This window comes from Daldinia loculata (genome assembly GCF_022478755.1).
Source record: "Daldinia loculata strain CBS 113971 unplaced genomic scaffold F4817scaffold_45, whole genome shotgun sequence".
Lineage (NCBI taxonomy): Eukaryota > Fungi > Ascomycota > Sordariomycetes > Xylariales > Hypoxylaceae > Daldinia > Daldinia loculata.
The window spans coordinates 73000-93184 of record NW_026054899.1 but is presented as its reverse complement, the minus strand read 5'-3'; the positions used below and the strand labels follow the sequence as shown (position 1 = coordinate 93184).

Genomic DNA, 20185 nt, shown 5'->3' with positions numbered 1-20185 from the left:
ATGCGAGGATGAAGACACGATACTGGCAAGATTCAACTGGGACTCGAGATAGACGGAATCATATACATTGACCCATCACAAAGATACCCAAATACACCAATGTCAAATACAAATACACCAGTGAGACGCTACGCATAAATTGTATCTGGTTGAATTTGGAGGGCGGCATATCTACACGATATTTTTACATGATTTGCTTTAGTGTACATTTCCACCGTAGTAGACCTTGCGCACATCCACGAGCTTCTTGCCCCTACCGGTAGCGAGTTCGTTGGGATCCTTCTGGCTCTGTAGAGCCAGGACGCAGGCCTTGACCGAGTTCATCGGGTTTCGCCCTCGGGGCATCTTGGCCGCTACGTCGCGGATGCCTACGGACCGGAAGATCTCAAAGAGTCGATGCGAGGCGCGCAGACCGAAGCCTTTTGAGAGGAGGTATTAGTAAGTATAACTTTGAATGATAAGAAAAGGTGGGGGAGGGGTAAATATGTGTATAACTTACCAGGTGGGCGGGCTTCTATGTGGACTATAGTCGCGCCGACCTTGCCCTTGACGTTGCCGTAGATGGTCCTGTCCTCGTATCTCCGGACCGGCTGCATGTTCTGGATGGCCAGAAGTTTGGCCTTCTGCCGCGCAACGGCCATTTCGACCGACTTGGCCTCGCCGATACCAAGTCGTCCATCCCCGTTTCCGGCGATAGCTAGCATCCACGAGCTACGGATCTTACCCAGACGGGTCTGGTTGTGAACCGTTCGGGTGACTATGATCTTGCTGTTGATATCCAAGATGTGCCGCACGCTTAAGCCTGTCCGTCTCTTCAGATCTTGGTATATACCCTGGTCATCCTTGCCATCATCCGCCGGGTCGATCGGTGGCTTGTACATGCCCTCCACACCAGCGAGCTTTTTGCCCAGCGCTGGCGCAACCGCCGAGTTCGAGGGCCCGTTGGTGTTTATCATGGTTTCCGGTTCCAGGAAGTATTTGGCTTCCTCCATGGGGAAGTCGATGCGCTGGTCTAGTATTTCCTCTATCTTTTCTTCGGGCAGATCATCAAAATTTACATCCTTTGGTATTAAAGCTTCGAGGCGTTTGGTTAGGTCTGCCACATCCTCCTCTTCCGTCATAAACCTAGCTTTCGGGTTGGGTGGGGGATTGGTTTTCGGGCGCTTGTCGATGATGGGGTAAATCTTGCTGAAGTCGTCGATATACGGTATCCTGTAGGGATCTCTGCGTATTCGACCTTGTATCGTCAAGTCTTTAGGATCGATCGCTGCTTCACCGGCTTCGAGAGCGGCCATCTGCTCGGGCGTATACCTCTTCTTCAAGACCTCCAACTCCTCCGGGGTGTAACGAGGGAACGTCTTGTTACCGTACTCCTCAATCTTCTCTGGCGATATCAGCCCCATTTCCTCAGCCCGTATGCTCTTGAATCGGGGTTTCCGCCTTCCAGCGAGCTGCGCGGAGCTGTGAAATTGGGAGTGGCATTGCGATGCCGGTGCTGCTGGTTTGGCCGCGGCAGCAAGCCGCCTGGAGAGCAGACACCGTGCTGGTCGTGCTACGCTCATCGCATCCCTAGCGTTCAAGTACCCGCCCTAGTATGGCTGCGATGGCGCAGAAAAGGAATGATAGGGTCGCGTGAAGATATGAGCTTCAATTGGTACATATCAAGTATATGGAAATTATTTTTTAGCAACCCTCAATTGCTCAATTCGGTCTTACGTTTTGCCGACCCACACCATTGCCTTTTGACTAACCTAGTCGTGTGTGGGTTCTATCCTCGCTTCTTATTGGCTTATCTTTTACTGATTGTTGGAAACCAATCAGCTTTAATCATTGCTGTTAGCGACTTACTTGATGTACAAGTACTATACTTTGTAACTACCTAACCACAACGTCACAGATGGTACCATTTATTGCATCCGCCTTCTTCAATGTTTTTTCTTATCACTACCTCTTATGTGAGATATTCGGAAGTAAGCCTCCTTCAAAATATAGGAGTAAAAAGCATGATGCCGCGCAGTCGTCAGTTGAAATTCCCATATACATTTATGGCACTCGAGATCTGGATAGGGTGACGTCTAAGCGTTCCCCATTACCCACCAATCATTGGCCATACTAAATCTGTCGACTTTGCCGCAGGTCTGAAACTCACGAGTTTCACAGGGATTGTTACTATCGTCAGTCCATCAGTCGAGACCGCAACGTTAGGAGGCGCTTGTCGCATAGCTGATACTAAACACAAGACATTGTGTAGGATTACTTACGTTTCTCTTACCCTTAGGTAATTTTCATTATTACTCAGGTACAGACCCATTGCCTAAACTAACTTGGTTGTTCATTTCTCCCTTTTTCCTAATTTTGCGAAAGTGAAGCTATCATTACAATTTCCCTTCTTTTCTTCCTTTCTAGTGTGACTGGTGCACCATAATTTTGTCTTGCTCGCGCCTAGTTTCTTTTACTTGTCCATTCGCTCAATTCCATCTACTCGATACCCTTTCAACTTGAAGTCGAATACTCGAACAACTCCTTCACCAACCCCAAGACCGTCGCGAAGCCAAGCACAATTCAAAATGTCTCAACAAAACCCCAATCTACCGAGCCCACCAGGTGGTCAATTCGGATTCATGTCCAAGATTGGCGCCACAGATGCAGCCGTCCGTACTTTAAACGACCAGCCGTACTTGTTCACTATTCTCGTCGTCGTCCTCGTCTCGCTCATCCTTGAGGGCGTTTTCATGTGGTACATCCACTACGCGACTTTGAAGCCCGAGCAGAAGAAAAAGAAGGTCCCCAAGGGGGACAAGAAAGCAGGAGGAAAACCACCGGCAGCTCGATAAAGGTCTTCTGTCGTAAGACAGCTCTGATACGACAATCGAAAGTGTTATAGCAACTTCTTAATTGGGATAGAACCCGGCAATTATGCTTTTTTGCGACTATCCGCCACCGACGCCTTCGTCGAGAAACCACGATGCATCCAGACGTAGATGTCTTAAGGGGAGTAATGGATACGTAGCTGTTATGGAGCTAAGCGGACAGGGTTCTAGGTGCTTAGTGTTCGGGTGAAAGGGTAGAATAGAACAATAAGGATAGCATTTAGAGACGCTTCGACGACAGCAGGCCGCGTCTAGCACTCATAATCATTGCGTATTTACCCGGTTATATGGTTTATCAATATTGTCAATACATATCTATATCCTGAGAACCTGTTTGTTCCTCTCTGAGCTCATGACTTTGATCTATCATTCCTTTATCTCTCCTATAGGGATAATCATCTCCACTCTTATACATATGTTGTTGCATATCGTCCCAGAGCATACGTCGAGTGTTATATGGCAACTCATCTGTAGAATTGCAAATGCCCTCAACGCCGTATGCATAATCGGATGCGTGTAGATCATTGACGTCCACAATCGAATCACTAAAATCGCCGGAAATGTGTTGTCGGACAGTTGAAGTGCCTCGTAATTCTAACAAACTTGAAGAATGAATAAGAGAATCATCCCGAGGACTACTATTTGGCAAATAGTCTGATTCCACCTCTATTGTGTCAATGACTTCTGCGAGGGAGCCTTCGTTGGTGGCCCTTATATCCTGATCCCCGTGCTGCCACTGCTCATATTCAGCTGTTGCGTCGAGATGGCTACTACAATCTCCCCCTGGAGGCTCTTGAAGTTGATATAATAACCGGCCCTCATCATAGGCGTTGTCGAAGTCGAAATCCTTACTCGAAGTTCTGTCCAAGATGTAGAAATAATCGCTGTTCTCGGGCTCCTCAAGAGAGCCCATACTCGAAGATGCTATCTCGAAAGGCCAATCGACGTTTTCGCGCTGTTGTGTATCAATATTTATACTAGCATTCTTGATGCGAGTAGTCGGCTCTAATTTTGCTTGCACTAAATCCCAAAGCCTTTGCTGAATGGAACATCGGTAGGTGTTTAGCTCGGCTTCAGTCTCTATGCTAGTAGAGGGTTTATTACTAAGGGTGTCATCTACATCTACTAGCAACCTTTTACTTTTTTCCCGTAAAGATGCTGACCGGTTTCGAGATGGTGCAGCCAGAATGCTCGAAATAATGGGGATATTGGCCGCGTGGTACGTCACTGCCTAGATCTCGTTGTTAGACAAAAATTTTAATCTTATGAGAGTTTTCAGAACCTTGAGATAATGAGCGTTCCAAATAGCAGGGGCTAGTTCGAGTAATGAGGGTCGATTATCCAGCTGGAATAATCGTAAGCCGCGCATACGTTTCCTGATGCCAATAGTCACGTATAACGCCATCTGGGCTAAGCGGCCTGCATCGTTCCATCGTTGTCGAGAATGCTTGGCAAAAATATCCAGAATTGGATCTTCCCAATAATAATAATTATAGACTGCGCTCCCATGAGCGTCACTGGTTAAGTCTAGCGCTTGCGGTTGTGAAGCCGGTTCGGGAGGATAGTCATCCATATCGAGATCGCATATGTTAGATTCGTTAGTGCCGGTATCAGATCCATCCGAATTATTTGTTTGGTATTGAAATAGGCACTCTATCCCATATAGACGAGCAGTGGGACTGTGTGGTGGTGAGAGGAGTACAGATGACTTATGTAGATGTTCGATAATGAAATAGAGATTCGGGGCTCCGTCGTATAGCGGCTGGTATTGTATATCTTCTTGTTTAATTGTAAGGCCAAGGGCAGGCCAAAGCTAGACAGATTCACATGAGCGACCATAGTAAGATCCAATCATGGTGACTTACTGGGCATTGACAGATCACATCGGCTAGATGTTCCAGGAATCCAGGTTCAGTTTCTCCTAATACCAAGGATACCTGATTCTGCACTACTATGATTTGCATTCGGCATATACCGGGGGAAATAAGCCATAGCTCTTTTGACTGAATTGACTGAAAAAGCTTCTCGGAGGAATATTGAGAGGATGGTACGTCTGAGATCAACGCAAGAGAAGTCACGGACAAGGAGGAATCGGATTCTGCGCTAGAAAGTTCGAATGTCTTGAGCTCAAGCTCAGTATAGTCAGCCATAGTAGAACATATGGCTCAACTTATTCATGAAGTTTTCCGTTCTGGGGGTAAAATTGATGCTATACATCTAAAAACATAATATAATAGAGACACCTATATATGTAGGGAGTAGCATCGAACCCGGGGGAAAGGTGATGTTTGGTGGTATTATATTAGGTTAGTAGTTTGTGATAAGAGGAGACGGATTATACAGAAATAGAAATTGGACTGTGGGTTTCCACCTTGGAGCATATAGAATTGGAAGTAACGAAACATAAGGACTCTGGGAAGAGCGAACTAGGAGTTGAAGGGCCTACTATAATTTGTGTCGCAACTTCTTCATTGTATATACCCAAGTACCTAGGTAGATATTGGTACATCTCACGGCAAGTGCCACTTACACAAGTGTAGATAACCTTTTCTTCCCGCCCGTAGTTTATAACCTAGACATAAATACGACATCGAAAGTGACTTGATTGTCTCTTATAACCTAATCATACATCATATAAGATCTCGTAGTTAGGGGAGATCTAGGGGTGTCCGTGGACCTTCTGAGCCTGGCGTGGGTGGAGCAGGTTCTATAGACTCGGCTGGGACCTTTCGTCTTGGTCTCTTTAAATCCTCCAATGTAATTCCGTCCAGCTTGGTAATACCAACCACTGGCGGTTCACCCTTCTTCACAAATTCCCATTGCCCTGAATATAATGTTAGGATAGCGTATATACCTAGTGCCGCAGAGTACGGTGCTTACCAGGTAGCTTGTTACCGGCTAACCGAAAGGCGTCGCGCACAACTTGCTCGTGGACCATCCCTCTTAGTTCCAAGACGATCTGATTCACTGCTACTCTTGCAGCCCAATGATCGAATGAACCTTTTCCTTTACCCATACGTATCTATAAATGTGGGTTAGTTATAGAGGGACATATGAAACGGGAACATCGGAGGGCAGACCTCGTTGCCGCTAACGAACACGCCAATGTTGCAGCACACTCTCTTATATAGTCGGTACTTCTGACCACGTAGTCGCTGCTTGATAGTATCCTCCGCAATCTTGAGATTTTGAGCGCTGATCCTTCGATGGTGATCAATCATCCGTAGTCCGTAATCTCCCCACATCACCGTTGTTCCTTTAGTAGAGCCACCGGTTGCGACCCTAGCTCGTCCCTTCATCATCTTCGTCTTGCGATTTATATTGGGCTCTAGCCAGTTGCCGCCCACTGACGCCGTTGCCGAAAAGAGACGGACATTTTGGGAACATGGAATTTTTCGGGGCGCAATCGAGGTGCTGGGTCTGATCAATGGGCGCGTAGTTGAAGAATGGGCTATCGTAAGTGACCGGAAAGCGCCGACAAGGCATGACGGCGCCTTGGAATGCATGATTGCGAGGATATGGAGACTCAATCGTCGAAAGCTCCCGTCATCGCTTCGCACCTCGAAATTTGACCATTGAAGTCAAAAGTGACCAAATTTGAAGATCCAATCGCGGATCATCAGCCGCTAGTGGGGTACGTACCTATATTATACTTTAGCGCATTTAAGTGCTAACCTCGAAGATTATATAATACAATTACGCAATGAGTAAGCTCCACCTAGGTCGTCACAACGGAACGTGGCCAGAACTTGATAAGGAATTCGATAAGGTTAGTTAAGGTACGGAAGAACCTTGGTCCCTTACTTTTCTACATCCGTCGCAGTAATTTGATGCGACAAATTCCAATCGTAGGCCACCACCAATTGTTACGTTTTCCATTCTTTTGGGTCGCTTGTCGCCTTCGCGCATCTGACAGAAAATCTCGTCAATCTCTTCTGCCCGTCAATCTCTTCTGCTAGCCCAAGCAGCCGTTCTCTTTGGTTTATTATATCGTCTCATACTTGCACCCGCAATCAAAATGGCTATACTCAGTCCTCAAGTGTACGTGTTATCAATTTTGTCTCGCACGTATACACTCGTGAAGTAGTAGCTAACTGAGTCTCGGTAGAACTAACATCATCATCATCCTTGGGATGATGCAAGTTTCCAAGCGAATCCCTTTCGATGATCCCGATGTCCTCAATATTGTTCGCGCGCTCTACATTGGCAGCAATGTGATCATTGCTGGTATCTACGTCTACGTCCAATTCCAGATCAACAAGAAGAAGGGTACGATTCTCCCCTTGGAAACGTTACACTATACACACAATTATACTAACCAGTCACTTACGTATAGATCTCACCACGCTCAAATACGTCGAACCGGCTCCGATGGGATCTTCGGAGGAGGGCAAACTTGTGACTACCACCGTCCAAGCCTACGACTCGCAGCAACTCAAGAACTCTTTCCGATCGCAGATTATGGGTCTTGCAATGATGGGCTTTATGCACCTATACATGAAGTACACCAACCCGCTCTTGATCCAATCCATCATCCCGCTCAAGGGCGCCATCGAGTCCAACTTGGTCAAGATCCACCTCCTCGGCCAGCCGGCGATTGGTGATCTCAAGCGTCCCTTTAAGCAACCTGCCGGGCTCATGGGTGGTCTCCAGAGCGGGCCTGCGCAGAGCGATAAGAAAGCTGTTGAAGCCGCCGAGCGTGCCGGCCGGGGTGGTGTCAAGGACGAGTAATGATGTTACGAGTGGCTCGCTCATTTAAAGTGGCTTAATGGAGGGACTTACAGCATAATGTTGACGCTGTATACGAAGAATACCATGGAGGGTTTACTACTAGACTATACGTACATCACGAATAGACAATTGCAAATTTCATGTATACTAGAGATTTGCGTATCCAGTTGCTGTAATGATTTCAACAGCTTACCAAGGTATTCTCATTATTATCATTGTCTGTAATGTATCTACGTAGGTAGGTACGTGCACGTATAAAATTCCGGCTGTCCGGGACTCCGGGGTAGCGTAAATGTCGGGGATAATTCTTTTTATGTAAATTTATAGTACCGTTTTCAACCACCCGACGTCACCGGCTTACATGATACTGAACCCTTACATTTTGGAGCCAATCCCGAAAGATAGTACTAACATTCGAAATTACAACAACTTCTCGTCTCAACTTATTCATAGCTGGACTTTCCTTACGCTTACTCATGATCATACTTCCTTTGCAAAATGGACCGCCCTTCTACGCCACCACAGGCGAAAACTGTCAACCCCTCTAAACCCATAGCGTCCCCTCCTACGCCTGAGATTACCCGTCGCATCGTGAGTCAACCCCTCGGCGAAAGAATAGTTTTGATTGCATTCAATACTTGTGAGCTTTATTCTAACTATAGTGTAATTTACAGGAAGAAAATAGACTCCGAGCTAAGGCATTACGTGAACAGCATGAGTCCGCCGCTCGTGCAGCTGGCGCACCCTCCGTCTCTCGCACTCCATCTGGCTTCATTGCCACCGATAATGCGCAAGTCCCGAACACGCGTAAGCGCGCTTATGATGCTATATCTGGTACTCGAGTCCGCGAGACACCGTCCACCAGCCGCGACGGCCGCGTTAATGGGGTCTCGCCTGCCAAGGCTGCTCCTGGCGACAGTGCCGACCAGGCCAAGGCGGATAAGGACGAAGGGGCTATCAGACCAGCGAGGAAGTTCACTAAGTTTGTCGACTACGACTTCGGCAAGATGACGGATACGAAAGGTGGCTTCTTGAGTGCCGAGGACGATCCTTGGAACAAGGCCATGTCGGGGTCTACTGCTACGGGCAACGGAAAGGGCAACGGGCCTGGTGAAGGTCAGGAAGAGAGACCCAAGGGAATGACAGTGCAAGAGTGGGAAAGGCGGCAGTTACTGAAGAAGCTCCAACGGCAGAAGGCAGGGCCATTCGAACCGGGCCTGAGTGTGCTACGGGATGAAAAGGACCGGAAGAGATGTCGCGAGTGTAGGAATCTCGAGATCGACTTCGTATGGGAGGAGGTTTTCGGGTGTGCCATCTGCAACAGCTGCAAAGAGAAATATCCCGAAAAATATAGTCTTCTGACCAAGACGGAGTGCAGGGAGGACTACCTTCTGACAGAGCCGGAGCTGAGAGACGCAGAGCTGCTGCCCCACCTCTCAAAACCAAACCCACACAAGTCCCACTGGCATGATATGATGCTATTCCTTCGGTATCAGGTCGAAGAGTATGCTTTTAGTGACAAAAAATGGGGTTCGGCGGAGGAGCTGGATGCTGAGTTCGAACGTCGTGAGGCGGAGAAGAAGAAACGGAAAGAAACTAAATTCAAAGAGAAGCTACTGGACCTTAAGAAGCGGACGAGGACGGATGCGTACCGGAGGCAGACGGGGAAACTTGGGGGAGACGGAGGAGGAGGTACGGCGTCTGGCAAGAAAGCCAAGTTTGGGGATGCAATTTCCAATGGTGGCAAACATGTTCACGAATGGGGACGAGTCATCGAGAAAGATGACGGTTCAACGGTGAAGACTTGTACGACCTGTAGCATGGAAGTTGAAGAGATGGAATTTTAGGAAGATAAATAATGATACCCAGTTATGTAGAGCATAATTAATAGCTCCTTTATGAAAAGGCCTTTTTACGTAACTTACCACACATTGAGGTATGTAGTTATTGTTTATTCGAGAAGTCGTTCTGATAGGTAGCTTCTTGCTAATTCGTCTTAATAAAGCGTATAGACGGCTAATGTCTATCGATTTTTAATGCTTGAGTTTCGCGTTATTAATCAGCGCGATAATATTCATATTGCTACGCAATGATGCATATAGCAGGCCACTCGTCATTACAATTATGGGCCGACAGAGCGAGACACGTAAAAGTTGTGCCTTACTGAGCAACCAACTATCCACCTTAGCCTTAGGCATCCACTTATTCGCCTCTTCGTATATCGAAGAGGATTAATTGTATATTGAGGTATGCCGGTATTTTGTTTGATGGAGACGAAAAATCTCAATTGAAATAATGATCATCAGTTGGGCTTCAATTGGTTCCTATATACGACGGTAGGACGGAGCTTATCGAATAGGTATCCGGACAATTCGGTCTTAACCCTCTACCGTCCCTCCGAATTAAGAATGTGGTTCTATACTACACAAATAGACTAATGTCGCCGACTTTATTAATTATTTCTGAAATAGTCGGCATTGCCCGCAGGTATGTCTATTAGTCGGAGTATCTTAATGCTATAATTCCGCAATTCCACAATTCCGCAATTTCTCGTGACTCTCGGCCTTTCGCTTCAGTGTGTGAAACCGACTTATAGACTTTGACGAATGAGTATAGTGATTAAGGGTTTAGTATTTAAGGATACAGTTTCCTGTCTATAAGAGGGAGTTTACTTAAGTGATATAGTAGGCTTTGATTTTAATTTATATTGAGGTTAACTGCAATACCACCTACATACCTACGCATGATATAAGAGTAAACAAAAAAGATCACAAAACACGAGTATGGAAGCATTGAGCAGCCTCGAGCGTGGACAGCTTCTGCTGATCGCTGTGGGCGTAGCCACACTGGGCGTATGAGACTCGAATCATACCGAAATAATTGTGTCGGAGAGAGCTAACTACTTCGTAGTATACCTATACTATTCTGAGCAACCCCCTGGCAAGACTGCCTGGTCCCTGGTATACGTTATGGACGGAAACAATGTTGAAGTATAAGGCTATTACAGGCCAGAGGCCACAATGGGTTCATTCGCTACATGAAAAATACGGTACGTTCATCCTTATCCAGACATACCCCTAGTCATTGAAAAAAAAACCCCTTTTTCTAACTATGACCCGGTAAAATCATAGGCGCCGTCGTCCGTATCAGCCCCAACGAAGTCAGCATACAAGATCCGAACGCCGTCCAGCAGATATACCAGGTCAAGGGCGAGTTCCTCAAGTCCCCGTTTTACGAGGCTTTCCTACCAGGAGTCAATAACGTCTTCAGCACGACCGATGTCAACTATCACCGACGACACCGAAAGCTCCTCGCATACGAGATGTCGGAGTCAGGTTTAAACTCACATAGACCCACGGTTGAAACCAAGGTTCGTATGACTATTGAGGGTATGGCCGAAGAAATGGAGAAGCGCGGTGCTACGGTAAGTTGCTACCTCATCTATAGAGAGGGGAGAGAAGTTGCTAATCTACTCTCTTTGCTTCCCAAAGGATGTGTTTCGTTGGGCTTTATATATGGCCACCGACGTGATCGGTGAGCTTAGCTTCGGGTCTTCATTCCGCATGCTGGAAACAAGGGAGGTGCGTATCTTGCCCATGACTCCTCATCATCTCCGTCAAATTCTGGTCTTTTCCACTGACCCTGTTCTTGCGTTGTAAGTAATAGGAGACCCAATACATCCGCGACTTGAAAACGATAGGATTTGCTGGAGGCCTCAGGTCAACATTCCCTTTCCTCACGAAGGTCACTAAGTACATCCCGCTGCCGGTTCTCAGCGTGGGTCTACAAGTCCGAGACCGCATGCGCGGATACGCAACGCAATCGCTAGGCCGGCACTACAAACTAGTAGAAGAAGGACAGGACGCCAAGCACACGCTCCTATCTAAGTTGTACCGTGCCTCGGAGAACGACGAAGACACGCTGCCTTTCGAAGAGCTGCGCGAAGATGCCATGGCGTATATCGCAGCTGGAAGCGACACTACCACTAACACCCTGACATACCTCATCTGGACCTTATGTAAACGCCCCGACGTTAAGGCGAAGCTGCTGGCAGAATTGAGCACGCTGCCGGACGGATTCACGGACCTGGACCTCAAGAAGCTGCCCTACCTCGACCATGTGATTCAGGAGACGCTGCGCCTATACAGCGCCGCCCCCTCGGGTCTACCTCGTGTCGTACCCCCGGGAGGTGCTACTCTTGCCGGGCATTACATTCCCGGCGGCTACACGGTGTCGTCGCAGGCGTACAGTATGCATAGGAACCCGACTGTCTATCTGGAACCGTTGAAATTTGACCCTTCAAGATGGGAGAATCCGACGAAGGCGATGAAGGACGCGTTCGTACCATTTGGTGGAGGCAGTCGAAGTGAGCTTTTACTTACAATTTCCACATCCATATCCCTCTTACCTATAACCCTATGCCTAAAAGTTCTTTTGGATATGATTGATTGGACCGTTTCTAACTGCATATAGTCTGCATTGGCCTGCACTTAGCCAAGATGGAACTGCGTCTCGCTACCGCGCGGTTCTTCACCCGGTTTCCGAACGCTACTGTCTCCTGTTTAGAGGGATTCACGGAACAGGACATGGTCCCTATCATGTTCTTCCTCATGGCGCCGAAGGGCCAACGCTGCTTGATTAACGCTCACTAAGGTGTGCTGATATCGTCTGCTTAACTAGGTACCTGTTATCTGGCTTTGCGGGTGACCATGCGGCATGCTGGAAGAATACTTGTTAGCTCTATTTATATTGTACTTATCCGTCGAGATTATGAGATCGGGCTGTCTATTCAGCGCCTCAGGTACGCTATGGAAAGATATATACGGGACGATTATTCGGCAAACTTGTATATACTATGTATAATAAATTGAAGATAGGGCAGGTGTACATACACAGTACAAACGCTTCTTGTAAACCTAATTACATAGAAGATTGGATCTAGTAGTATATACGTTTAAGTAAATAAATAGTTGCTTATAGCGAAGACTCCACTAGTTCATGGATCGGGGATTAATTGCGAAGTCCCCCGTCTCTGTTTTTAGCACACCCACAGGGCTGAACAAGCGAAAAGGGAGTTAGTTGTATCATCCCTGGCGGACATAACGGAATATAGTTGGAAGCTCGATTGCCGCGGACGTTGGTATTCTTAAGTATCATATAGTGGTAAGTACCTAAAGCAATAATAAGTTGATCTTGGATGTGATACTACCGTGTTACTTATATAGGTGTCTTCCTTGTTTGTCAATTACTTGTTGCCGATAGGTCTATAGAACTACTCCTTGCATGGCCTAAGATCCTGGGTATCTTTGTTGTTCTTAGGAACTTCATCGATTAGCTCTAAGACTACCACCTAACGAAGAGTTGACGATGGGGATTCAAGGTGTTTCTCTTGTCTTGCTCCCCGTACTGGGTGCGCTTATATTAGACTTTATTTATCGTTTGTATCGCCGGAGACAGCGGTTTAAGGACTTGGTACGAATTGATTCTCCCTCGTCTAGATCACATCATGAGAACAAAGGGGAGACGCGAGACTAATGTAGAATATAGCCCAAACCACCGCATAGCTTCCTATGGGGTCACCTTAAACTCATGGGCGAAATCGCTAGCCAGTTGCCTCCGAATAATCACCCACAGGCGTATATCACTGCCATCGCGCAGAAGTATGACCTGAAGGGTATCTGGTATCTCGATCTGTGGCCCATAGCGGATCCGCAAGTCATCCTAACAGAACCAGAGCTTATGGATGCAGTGCAGGTAACGAGGGTATACAATCAGCACCGGCTCGCCCAGGAGTTGATGTCGAGTATAATCGGCGAAAATGTTGTCGCAACCGTGAATGGTCCTATGTGGAAAAAGCTTCACAACGCAATGGCTCCAGCATTTTTACCCTCCTATGTCAGAACACTCACAGGCCTCATGGCCGACGAGACGATGATCTTTAGGGAAGCTCTAAAAAAGCTCGCGACCGGCCGTCAAGTCTTCTCCATGGAGAATGAGTTATCTAAGCTGGTATTCGATATTGTTGGTCGGGTCGTCTTCAATTTCCCACTTAACGCACAAACGCAGGGCAGCTCATACCACCAAGATCTAAAGCAGACTATCGAACTAATCAATCAGCAACTTTCCATGAACCCATTCGTCAAACTACAAGTGGCACTGAAAAAGTGGTCTGTTCGGAAGCGGGTCGACGCGTCTGTTGCTGCAAAAATTCAGGAGCGCTTGGCCGCGCTCAGGAATGAGAATATCGTGCCTTCACGTAAAGATCCTCTTAGCATTCTCGATTTGATGCTCCGAGAAACGGTGTTGCAGGATGGAAGTCGAAAAGGTCTTAAAGCCGTCGAGCTTCCTGAAGGAGAATTGGAATTATTAGTAACGAAGTACGGCCCTATTTGAGCACCTCAAATAGGAACATACACTTACATAACTAAAACAGTGTGAAAGGTCTCCTACTCGGTGGGATGGGAACAAGCGTTGACACGCTATGCGTAAGAGCTCCTCACAGAATTTGTCTTTAACCATTTACCTCAGCTAACCCATCCTAACCAAAAGTATGTTTACATGCTCTTATCAAAACATCCAGAAGTTGTCCAGAAAATGCTTGAAGAGCAGGATGCTGTGTTCGGCAGAGACCTTGAGACAACTGTGGAGAACATAAAGGAGTCACCAACAAAACTTAATGAACTAGAATACACAACAGGCGTGATCAAAGAGACGATGCGGCTTTTCCCTGTTGGATTTGGCGTCAAGGAAGCACCAGCAGGGTAAGGACCCCCCTATTTCCCAGAGCTATCTAAGCGAGCAATACTAATGCGAATTCTTCACAGCGCAACGGTTTCGTACCAAGGCCGCGAGTATCCCATTGATGGCGGCCTGGTCATCGTCCCCTCTTGGCATACTATGCACTTCGACTCGCGGTACTTCCCGGAGCCCAGCGCGTTCCGGCCTGAGCGATTTCTAGGCGAAGGTGTTCCTCGCGGTTGGTTCCGTAGCTTCAGTCGCGGGCCGCGTGCTTGCCTGGGGCAAGACCTTGCTATAGACATCATGCGCGTGATCCTGTTGCACACTGTTCGAGACTTCCACTTCGAGCTTGCCGGGCTCCGGCCTAACCCGAAGCCTAGGTCGACCTACACGGATCTTGATACCATCTTCGGTGACATCGTATTCCAAGAGTTGTCAATGGAGGCAAAGCCCAGGGGTGGTATGATGATGACGGTTAGGGTGAAAGAGCGTGTGTTATAGAAGACAATAAGGCTACCATTACCTAACTGATGTAAAATAAATAGAAGATGACATGATAATTTTGAGTAAGCCAACTAAATATCGAGGTTAGCTTTAATATGTTTTGGAGATTATCCCTAGTTGTGATAATTATCTTGGAAAGATTAGTACACCTAGCAGAATAGAAAAGTTGTTATGACTATCATAAGATAAAGAGGTATTCTGTTTCGTTAGGGAGCCTTGATAAAGATGCGTAAGAACTAACATAATTCAAACATCAGTAAAATAAAATAAAAACCAAAAGAAGGGGAGAGAGAAAAAGAAAAGAAAAAACAAAAAAAGCAGGCCCCTAGACTCGAGTCACAAACATTTGAACATAGCAAGATGGCCTGTCTTGCCGCCCTGCGTGTGGCTCGAACCCGGAAACGCCATCGAAAAACCCCATGAAGGGATTTTATCTACACCGTCATACCATGAAAACCACTAAGCCACGGCCTCTTTGGGTAGCGTATCTGAATGGTCAGGAGTGATGGAGGGACTGTTATTACATATTATAACTTTACCTTCCGTTGCTAGGGAACCACTGTGGCCAGCTGACTGCCTAAAGACGGGATTGCTGTTGAGGTTCCTAAGATACCAAGGTAGCTTCCATGCCCGGAGAAAGACAGACGACACGTCGAAATATAAACGGAACACGAGGGATGGGAGACTAGTGATGCCACATTTTCTTCCATCCCCATTCGAAGGACTTTGAGGTCCGATTCCATCATAATGTAAAGGCCTAATATTCGAGTAAATAATATACCTACTACGGTCCATACCGTCCTGATGAACCTAACAGTACTTAGGCCCTAGGTAATTTTCAACTCCACGTAGCGATCGTAAGAAAGAAAGGGTATCAATCCCCACCGAAGCCCATATGTAACGCCTGGAGAGAATCATAAACGCACACTAAACCCCCCTAATCTAGCACGCCCACGAGACCCTAAGCTAGCACGCCCACGAGACCCTAAGCCTCTATGATATTGGGTATCAATGATTGTAGAGAATGAGACTAACCGACCAAGGAAAAAAAAGCCGAATAAAACAAGTGTTGGTACCAACACTCCCCTTTAAAATGTTTCACGTGCTTGCTCCCCGGGGTTTCCTAAACACGCTCTATAGGGTCTACCGGGGAGGCTCCTAAAAGGCTGTCTCCATCGTCATCTTTCACATTCCGCCTAATAGAGGCACCAAAGGAACCGCTCCCAGGAACCGCAACAGGAGCTGGAGTGGTAATATTCCCGGTCGCAGACGGTGCGCCGAGCTCCCAGCTGCCCACGCGCTCGTGTCTCGCGCCGTTCTTGGCAACAGAGACATCATGGTCCGACGCCATCTTCTCAGCGCCCTTGAACCCGCCTAGACTGCTACGACGGCGAGAGGCATCCGAGGGATCCCTACGCCGAATGCGTAGACCACCGAAAACAAAAGCTGTCATACTGGCAAGAATGAGTACTGCAATGGTAGTTAGGGCACCGATGACACCAGCAACTGCCGGAGATAGGGAAGCATTGCTGTTCTGGTTAGCTCCGTTGCTACTACTATCCGAAGAGTCATCCAAGCTCCCAGAGCTATGACTTAGTGCGCTACAAAATAGCGCAACGGAAGAGCACACGTTACACCAGTCTGAGAGTTCCCAAATGGCGAACTTGTCGATAGCGGCTTGGAAGTCAGTCCAGGTCATGCGTGTCTCCGAGTTACCCCGGCCGAAGAGCGGATACTCAGTGAGCGGAACATCAGGACCCGAGCCGTTACGGTATAGGAACCGCACCCAAGAGTTGTCTTCACGGGGGTATTCTACGTTGTCTTCGGTGGTGAATAGCTCGAATACAATGGCGGCGCCAGGGTCCGGGATCTGGCTGAACGTTCCAGATACGTTGATTAGATCGGCCAACGCGAAAAAGGCTAATAATGGCTCGAAAGAGCCGAACATCAGCGTCATCTTTTCCGTAGAGCCCGCCGAGTTCATATGCGTCCTGAGCTGAGTTACTACTTTAGCCGCGAGCGTGCGACCCCCAATAGCCCTAATCATGTCACCCTCTTGAGATCCCGAGGCTGATAAGTCACCATTCAGATCGAACTGTTGCTTGCTGGCTAAGTCGCGTAAGATTGCTAGGCGATCCTCATTGAGAGAGTCACGCACTGACTTGTCGTGGTCGTACGCATATTGGGCGTAGTCGTACAAGTCGTATGCATAGTCGAAATTTAGCATAGAATCCGGCAGCGTGTTTGGGAATACCTCCTCCCAAGTCCTCTGGTAGAAGAAAGATGTCGTATTGTACATCTTCTGAGCTACGTCGCTACTCTGAAAGTCTAGACTCGACGACCAGTACTCCGTACACGTCGCATATCCCTCAAGCCTAATGGCCCTGTAAGTATTCACGTAGACTGTTAGAATTTAACCAACTCACCAAACAGAACTCGGATCCGTAGTAGGGACGTTCCGAATATTGGGATATTGGTAACCATCCAGAGGGTAGTTGACCACGGTACCGTTAGCCAGTGTGGATGCGTTGTCACCACCATTGTTGGAGGCGAAAGTCTGAGTAACAGGAGGGTAAAGACCCTGTAGGAAGGCTAGAGCACTTCCGACTACATAGTCATCTGTGCTGCTGAAGATAGAAAGCTGGCTGTTATCGAGGGCCTGGCGCTCTATACCGACGATAGGTGAATTCGTCGTTATGGCGTTGTCTTCATCTGATAAGCTAGAATTGGACAAGTACCGCGCTCTGAATAGTGATCCTTGGGAGTAGAGCTGCTGTGCGCCCAGTGGAGTCAAGCTGGGGACGAGCTCTCCTTGAAAAGGTGTGCGCTCGCCGTATAAGACATATGCAAAAGAAGCCCAGACAGTTTCGTTGGCAGACTGAGCTAAAACCTCGCCCACAAGTGTAAGACCAGCAGCTAGCGCCGTTAGTGAACGTGAAGCCATTCTTCAAGCCAAGCCCGCGCTCACCACGCCCTTCTCATATAATTTGCGAAAAGAGCTAACGACTAAGTAAAAATCATTCGAAACAACGAGTACGAAGAGGGGGATCTAGAAAAGCTATCGAGCTCGAGGAGGACAAAGGAGGGGTAAATAGAAGGACAAAGATAGTTAGCCAGCCAGCCCTTCGAGGCTTGCTTACCTCTACATATCTACATGGCTTCGGGATGACACCAGATAACGTGCTTGTGTATTCCAGGGTCCGTCATGCTATCTTGCTAGATAGGACCGGTACTGCAGTATCTGTTTACGGGTAAGCCCCCTCCCACGTATATAGAAAACGGCGGGGAGCTTATGAACTCTCATCAGGAACGGCGGGGTAGTGCATGTCGAGGAGCACGTCAGATAAGAGCAAGCAAGGAGAGAGCTTGGCATAGCTCTTTTCGAACTTTTAGGGTTGGTGTGGGCTGGGATGAGCTATCATCAGACGAGCTCTATCATAGGCTCGTTAGCATACCTGCAGAAGCGATCTACCCTGTCTGCGCCTAGTATGCCGTAGTGTTAGAGTAGTTGCATCGAAGCACCCGTGACACTTAGATAAAGTGTTAAGATATCGTTTTCAGATGTCGCTCCGTACTTGTGAAATGAAAGTCCGGATTTGGGAAGTCTTGGTCGCCAAGGACATTCTTTATCGATATGACAAGTGGCTTGGCTTTGGCAGGTCGGGTACCATTCAGCCCATTTAGTATAAGAGCGGACTTGAAGCGGTGTTTTATATACAAGAGGAGACCTGATATGTGATGCGATTGCGTGCTGCAGGAACCCTTCGTCGTACTGAAGAAATTATCATATCGTTTCCATTACATACCTAGGTAGGTACCTTAGTAAATGACGGGTATCAACATATTATCCAAGTATCTAGTTAGATACCTACCTGGTAACTAGAAGGTCTCGTTTTAAGAGCGAATGGGTTGAACCCTGGGGATTCCTAGTTAGGTAGACAATAATAGCGTCCTATGCCTATGCCATTTTTAAAAACAGCTAGCTTAATTTCATAGCAACTTGTCCATCCATCGATATCATGGGGTTTCGAACCTAGTGAGAACGAACTCGAAAACGAGACGAGACACAGGGCTTTTAAAAACAGCATCACCCAACTCGGAGTTAAAGAGACGGGTTTAAAAATTAGCTCACGTTAGTATTCGGGACTTGGCTTCACGAATTCGTATGGCGTTTTATTGAATTTTATATGGGAAATAACAAAATTTTTCATATAACGAATTTCGTTATACTTAATTCGTTATAAAAAATAAAAGCTAAGCTTATTTTAGCTTAAATTTGTTATTATTTTTGGTTAATACTTTTTTAAAATGGTTTAAAAGTTGTTTATAAACATAAACAATGTTTTATTTATGGTTTATAACATTTTAACACGTAAACAAGCTTAAATTTATTTTATTTGTAAAAAAATCTCCATTATAATTTAAACCAATTAAAACCGATTTTAATAATTATAAGTTGTTATTTATTTATGGTTTTAAACTTATAAATTTTATTTATATGTGTAATTTAAAAAATTTATATAATATAAAATATTGTAAAATTTTTTAATGTTAATTAAATTTTTTTAAATTTTAATTTTAATATTAAAAATTAATAAATTTTAAAACTTGATTTTAAATGTAAAAAAAGCTTTAGTTATTAATTTTATTAATTTTATTAATTTTAAGTTTTTTTTTTAATTAATTAAAAAATATTTAAATTATATATAAATATTAAATACAATATTGTTTATTTATAAAATTTTTATTTTTTATTAATATTATAATATTTTATATTTATTTTTTTTACGTTATTATAGTTATTTTAATAAACTTTTACCTTTTAATTATTAATAACTAGTTAATTTTTCCGTTTTTAAATTAAATTATATTTATAACTTTTAATTAAATCGCATATAATTAATAAACGTCATTTATTCGTACGAAACTTTTTAATTAAATTCTTGATTTTATTTTAATAACATTTAAAACTTTTTATAAATAAATTAATAATGGTATAAAAACAATTATTAACAGTTTAAAAAAAAGGTTTTTTACGTAAGTAATTATTTTATTAAAAGATTATTTTACTGTAAACGTTATTTATAAGTAAATTAAAAATAAATTTAAATATTTATAAAATAAAATTATTATTTAATTTTACTTTATCGTTTAAAACGGTTTTAATTAAAATAAAAAAACTTAAATGGTAATAATTAAGGTTTATTAATAAAATACGTATTTTATTATTAATATATTTTTAAACTTTAATTTATAATTAAATTAACTTATTAATTATATAAATTTATTTTAAAATAAAATTTTTTTAAATAAAGTTTTTAAATATTGTTAATTAATGGAAA

At 45.3% G+C, this 20185-nt stretch overlaps 9 protein-coding genes across 9 annotated transcripts; 5 read left to right on the top strand and 4 right to left on the bottom strand.

Moving 5' to 3' along the window:
* Positions 1-134: 134 nt before the first annotated feature.
* F4817DRAFT_198827 (uncharacterized protein) lies at positions 135-1772 on the bottom strand. Its single transcript, XM_049298552.1, has 2 exons — positions 500-1772; positions 135-419 (listed from the first exon to the last, which is right to left on the bottom strand). The coding sequence occupies exons 1-2, from the start codon at positions 1560-1562 to the stop codon at positions 199-201; spliced, it is 1284 nt and encodes a 427-aa protein (XP_049156598.1). The 5' UTR covers positions 1563-1772; the 3' UTR covers positions 135-198.
* A 58-nt stretch (positions 1773-1830) lies between these two features.
* On the top strand, positions 1831-3199 carry F4817DRAFT_345440 (uncharacterized protein). Its single transcript, XM_049304259.1, has one exon. It carries the CDS (start codon positions 2568-2570, stop codon positions 2832-2834), a length of 267 nt encoding a protein of 88 aa, XP_049156597.1. The 5' UTR covers positions 1831-2567; the 3' UTR covers positions 2835-3199.
* Positions 3005-5020, bottom strand: F4817DRAFT_367207 (uncharacterized protein; the record flags this gene model as incomplete). The annotated part of the gene is made up of 3 exons (XM_049307088.1): positions 3005-4101; positions 4153-4683; positions 4736-5020. 3 exons carry the CDS (start codon positions 5018-5020, stop codon positions 3175-3177), a joined length of 1743 nt encoding a protein of 580 aa, XP_049156596.1. The 3' UTR covers positions 3005-3174.
* A 498-nt stretch (positions 5021-5518) lies between these two features.
* On the bottom strand, positions 5519-6376 carry F4817DRAFT_360446 (ribosomal protein L16; the record flags this gene model as incomplete). The annotated part of the gene is made up of 3 exons (XM_049306280.1): positions 5519-5694; positions 5751-5892; positions 5951-6376. 3 exons carry the CDS (start codon positions 6374-6376, stop codon positions 5519-5521), a joined length of 744 nt encoding a protein of 247 aa, XP_049156595.1.
* Positions 6377-6592: 216 nt separating this feature from the next.
* Positions 6593-7926, top strand: F4817DRAFT_198752 (inorganic phosphate transport PHO88). Its single transcript, XM_049298551.1, has 3 exons — positions 6593-6911; positions 6979-7139; positions 7207-7926. Exons 1-3 carry the CDS (start codon positions 6889-6891, stop codon positions 7599-7601), a joined length of 579 nt encoding a protein of 192 aa, XP_049156594.1. The 5' UTR covers positions 6593-6888; the 3' UTR covers positions 7602-7926.
* An 18-nt stretch (positions 7927-7944) lies between these two features.
* Positions 7945-9856, top strand: F4817DRAFT_345436 (DNA repair protein). The gene is made up of 2 exons (XM_049304258.1): positions 7945-8192; positions 8276-9856. The coding sequence occupies exons 1-2, from the start codon at positions 8100-8102 to the stop codon at positions 9446-9448; spliced, it is 1266 nt and encodes a 421-aa protein (XP_049156593.1). The 5' UTR covers positions 7945-8099; the 3' UTR covers positions 9449-9856.
* Positions 9857-10174: 318 nt separating this feature from the next.
* Positions 10175-12587, top strand: F4817DRAFT_345432 (putative cytochrome P450). Its single transcript, XM_049304257.1, has 6 exons — positions 10175-10453; positions 10512-10650; positions 10733-11025; positions 11093-11182; positions 11268-11967; positions 12075-12587. Exons 1-6 carry the CDS (start codon positions 10385-10387, stop codon positions 12251-12253), a joined length of 1470 nt encoding a protein of 489 aa, XP_049156592.1. The 5' UTR covers positions 10175-10384; the 3' UTR covers positions 12254-12587.
* A 381-nt stretch (positions 12588-12968) lies between these two features.
* On the top strand, positions 12969-14840 carry F4817DRAFT_360443 (cytochrome P450; the record flags this gene model as incomplete). Its single annotated transcript, XM_049306279.1, has 5 exons — positions 12969-13073; positions 13149-13978; positions 14035-14086; positions 14151-14362; positions 14426-14840. 5 exons carry the CDS (start codon positions 12969-12971, stop codon positions 14838-14840), a joined length of 1614 nt encoding a protein of 537 aa, XP_049156591.1.
* Positions 14841-15802: 962 nt separating this feature from the next.
* F4817DRAFT_198670 (phosphoglycerate mutase-like protein) lies at positions 15803-17961 on the bottom strand. The gene is made up of 2 exons (XM_049298549.1): positions 17270-17961; positions 15803-17218 (listed from the first exon to the last, which is right to left on the bottom strand). The coding sequence occupies exons 1-2, from the start codon at positions 17785-17787 to the stop codon at positions 15967-15969; spliced, it is 1770 nt and encodes a 589-aa protein (XP_049156590.1). The 5' UTR covers positions 17788-17961; the 3' UTR covers positions 15803-15966.
* Positions 17962-20185: the final 2224 nt, after the last annotated feature.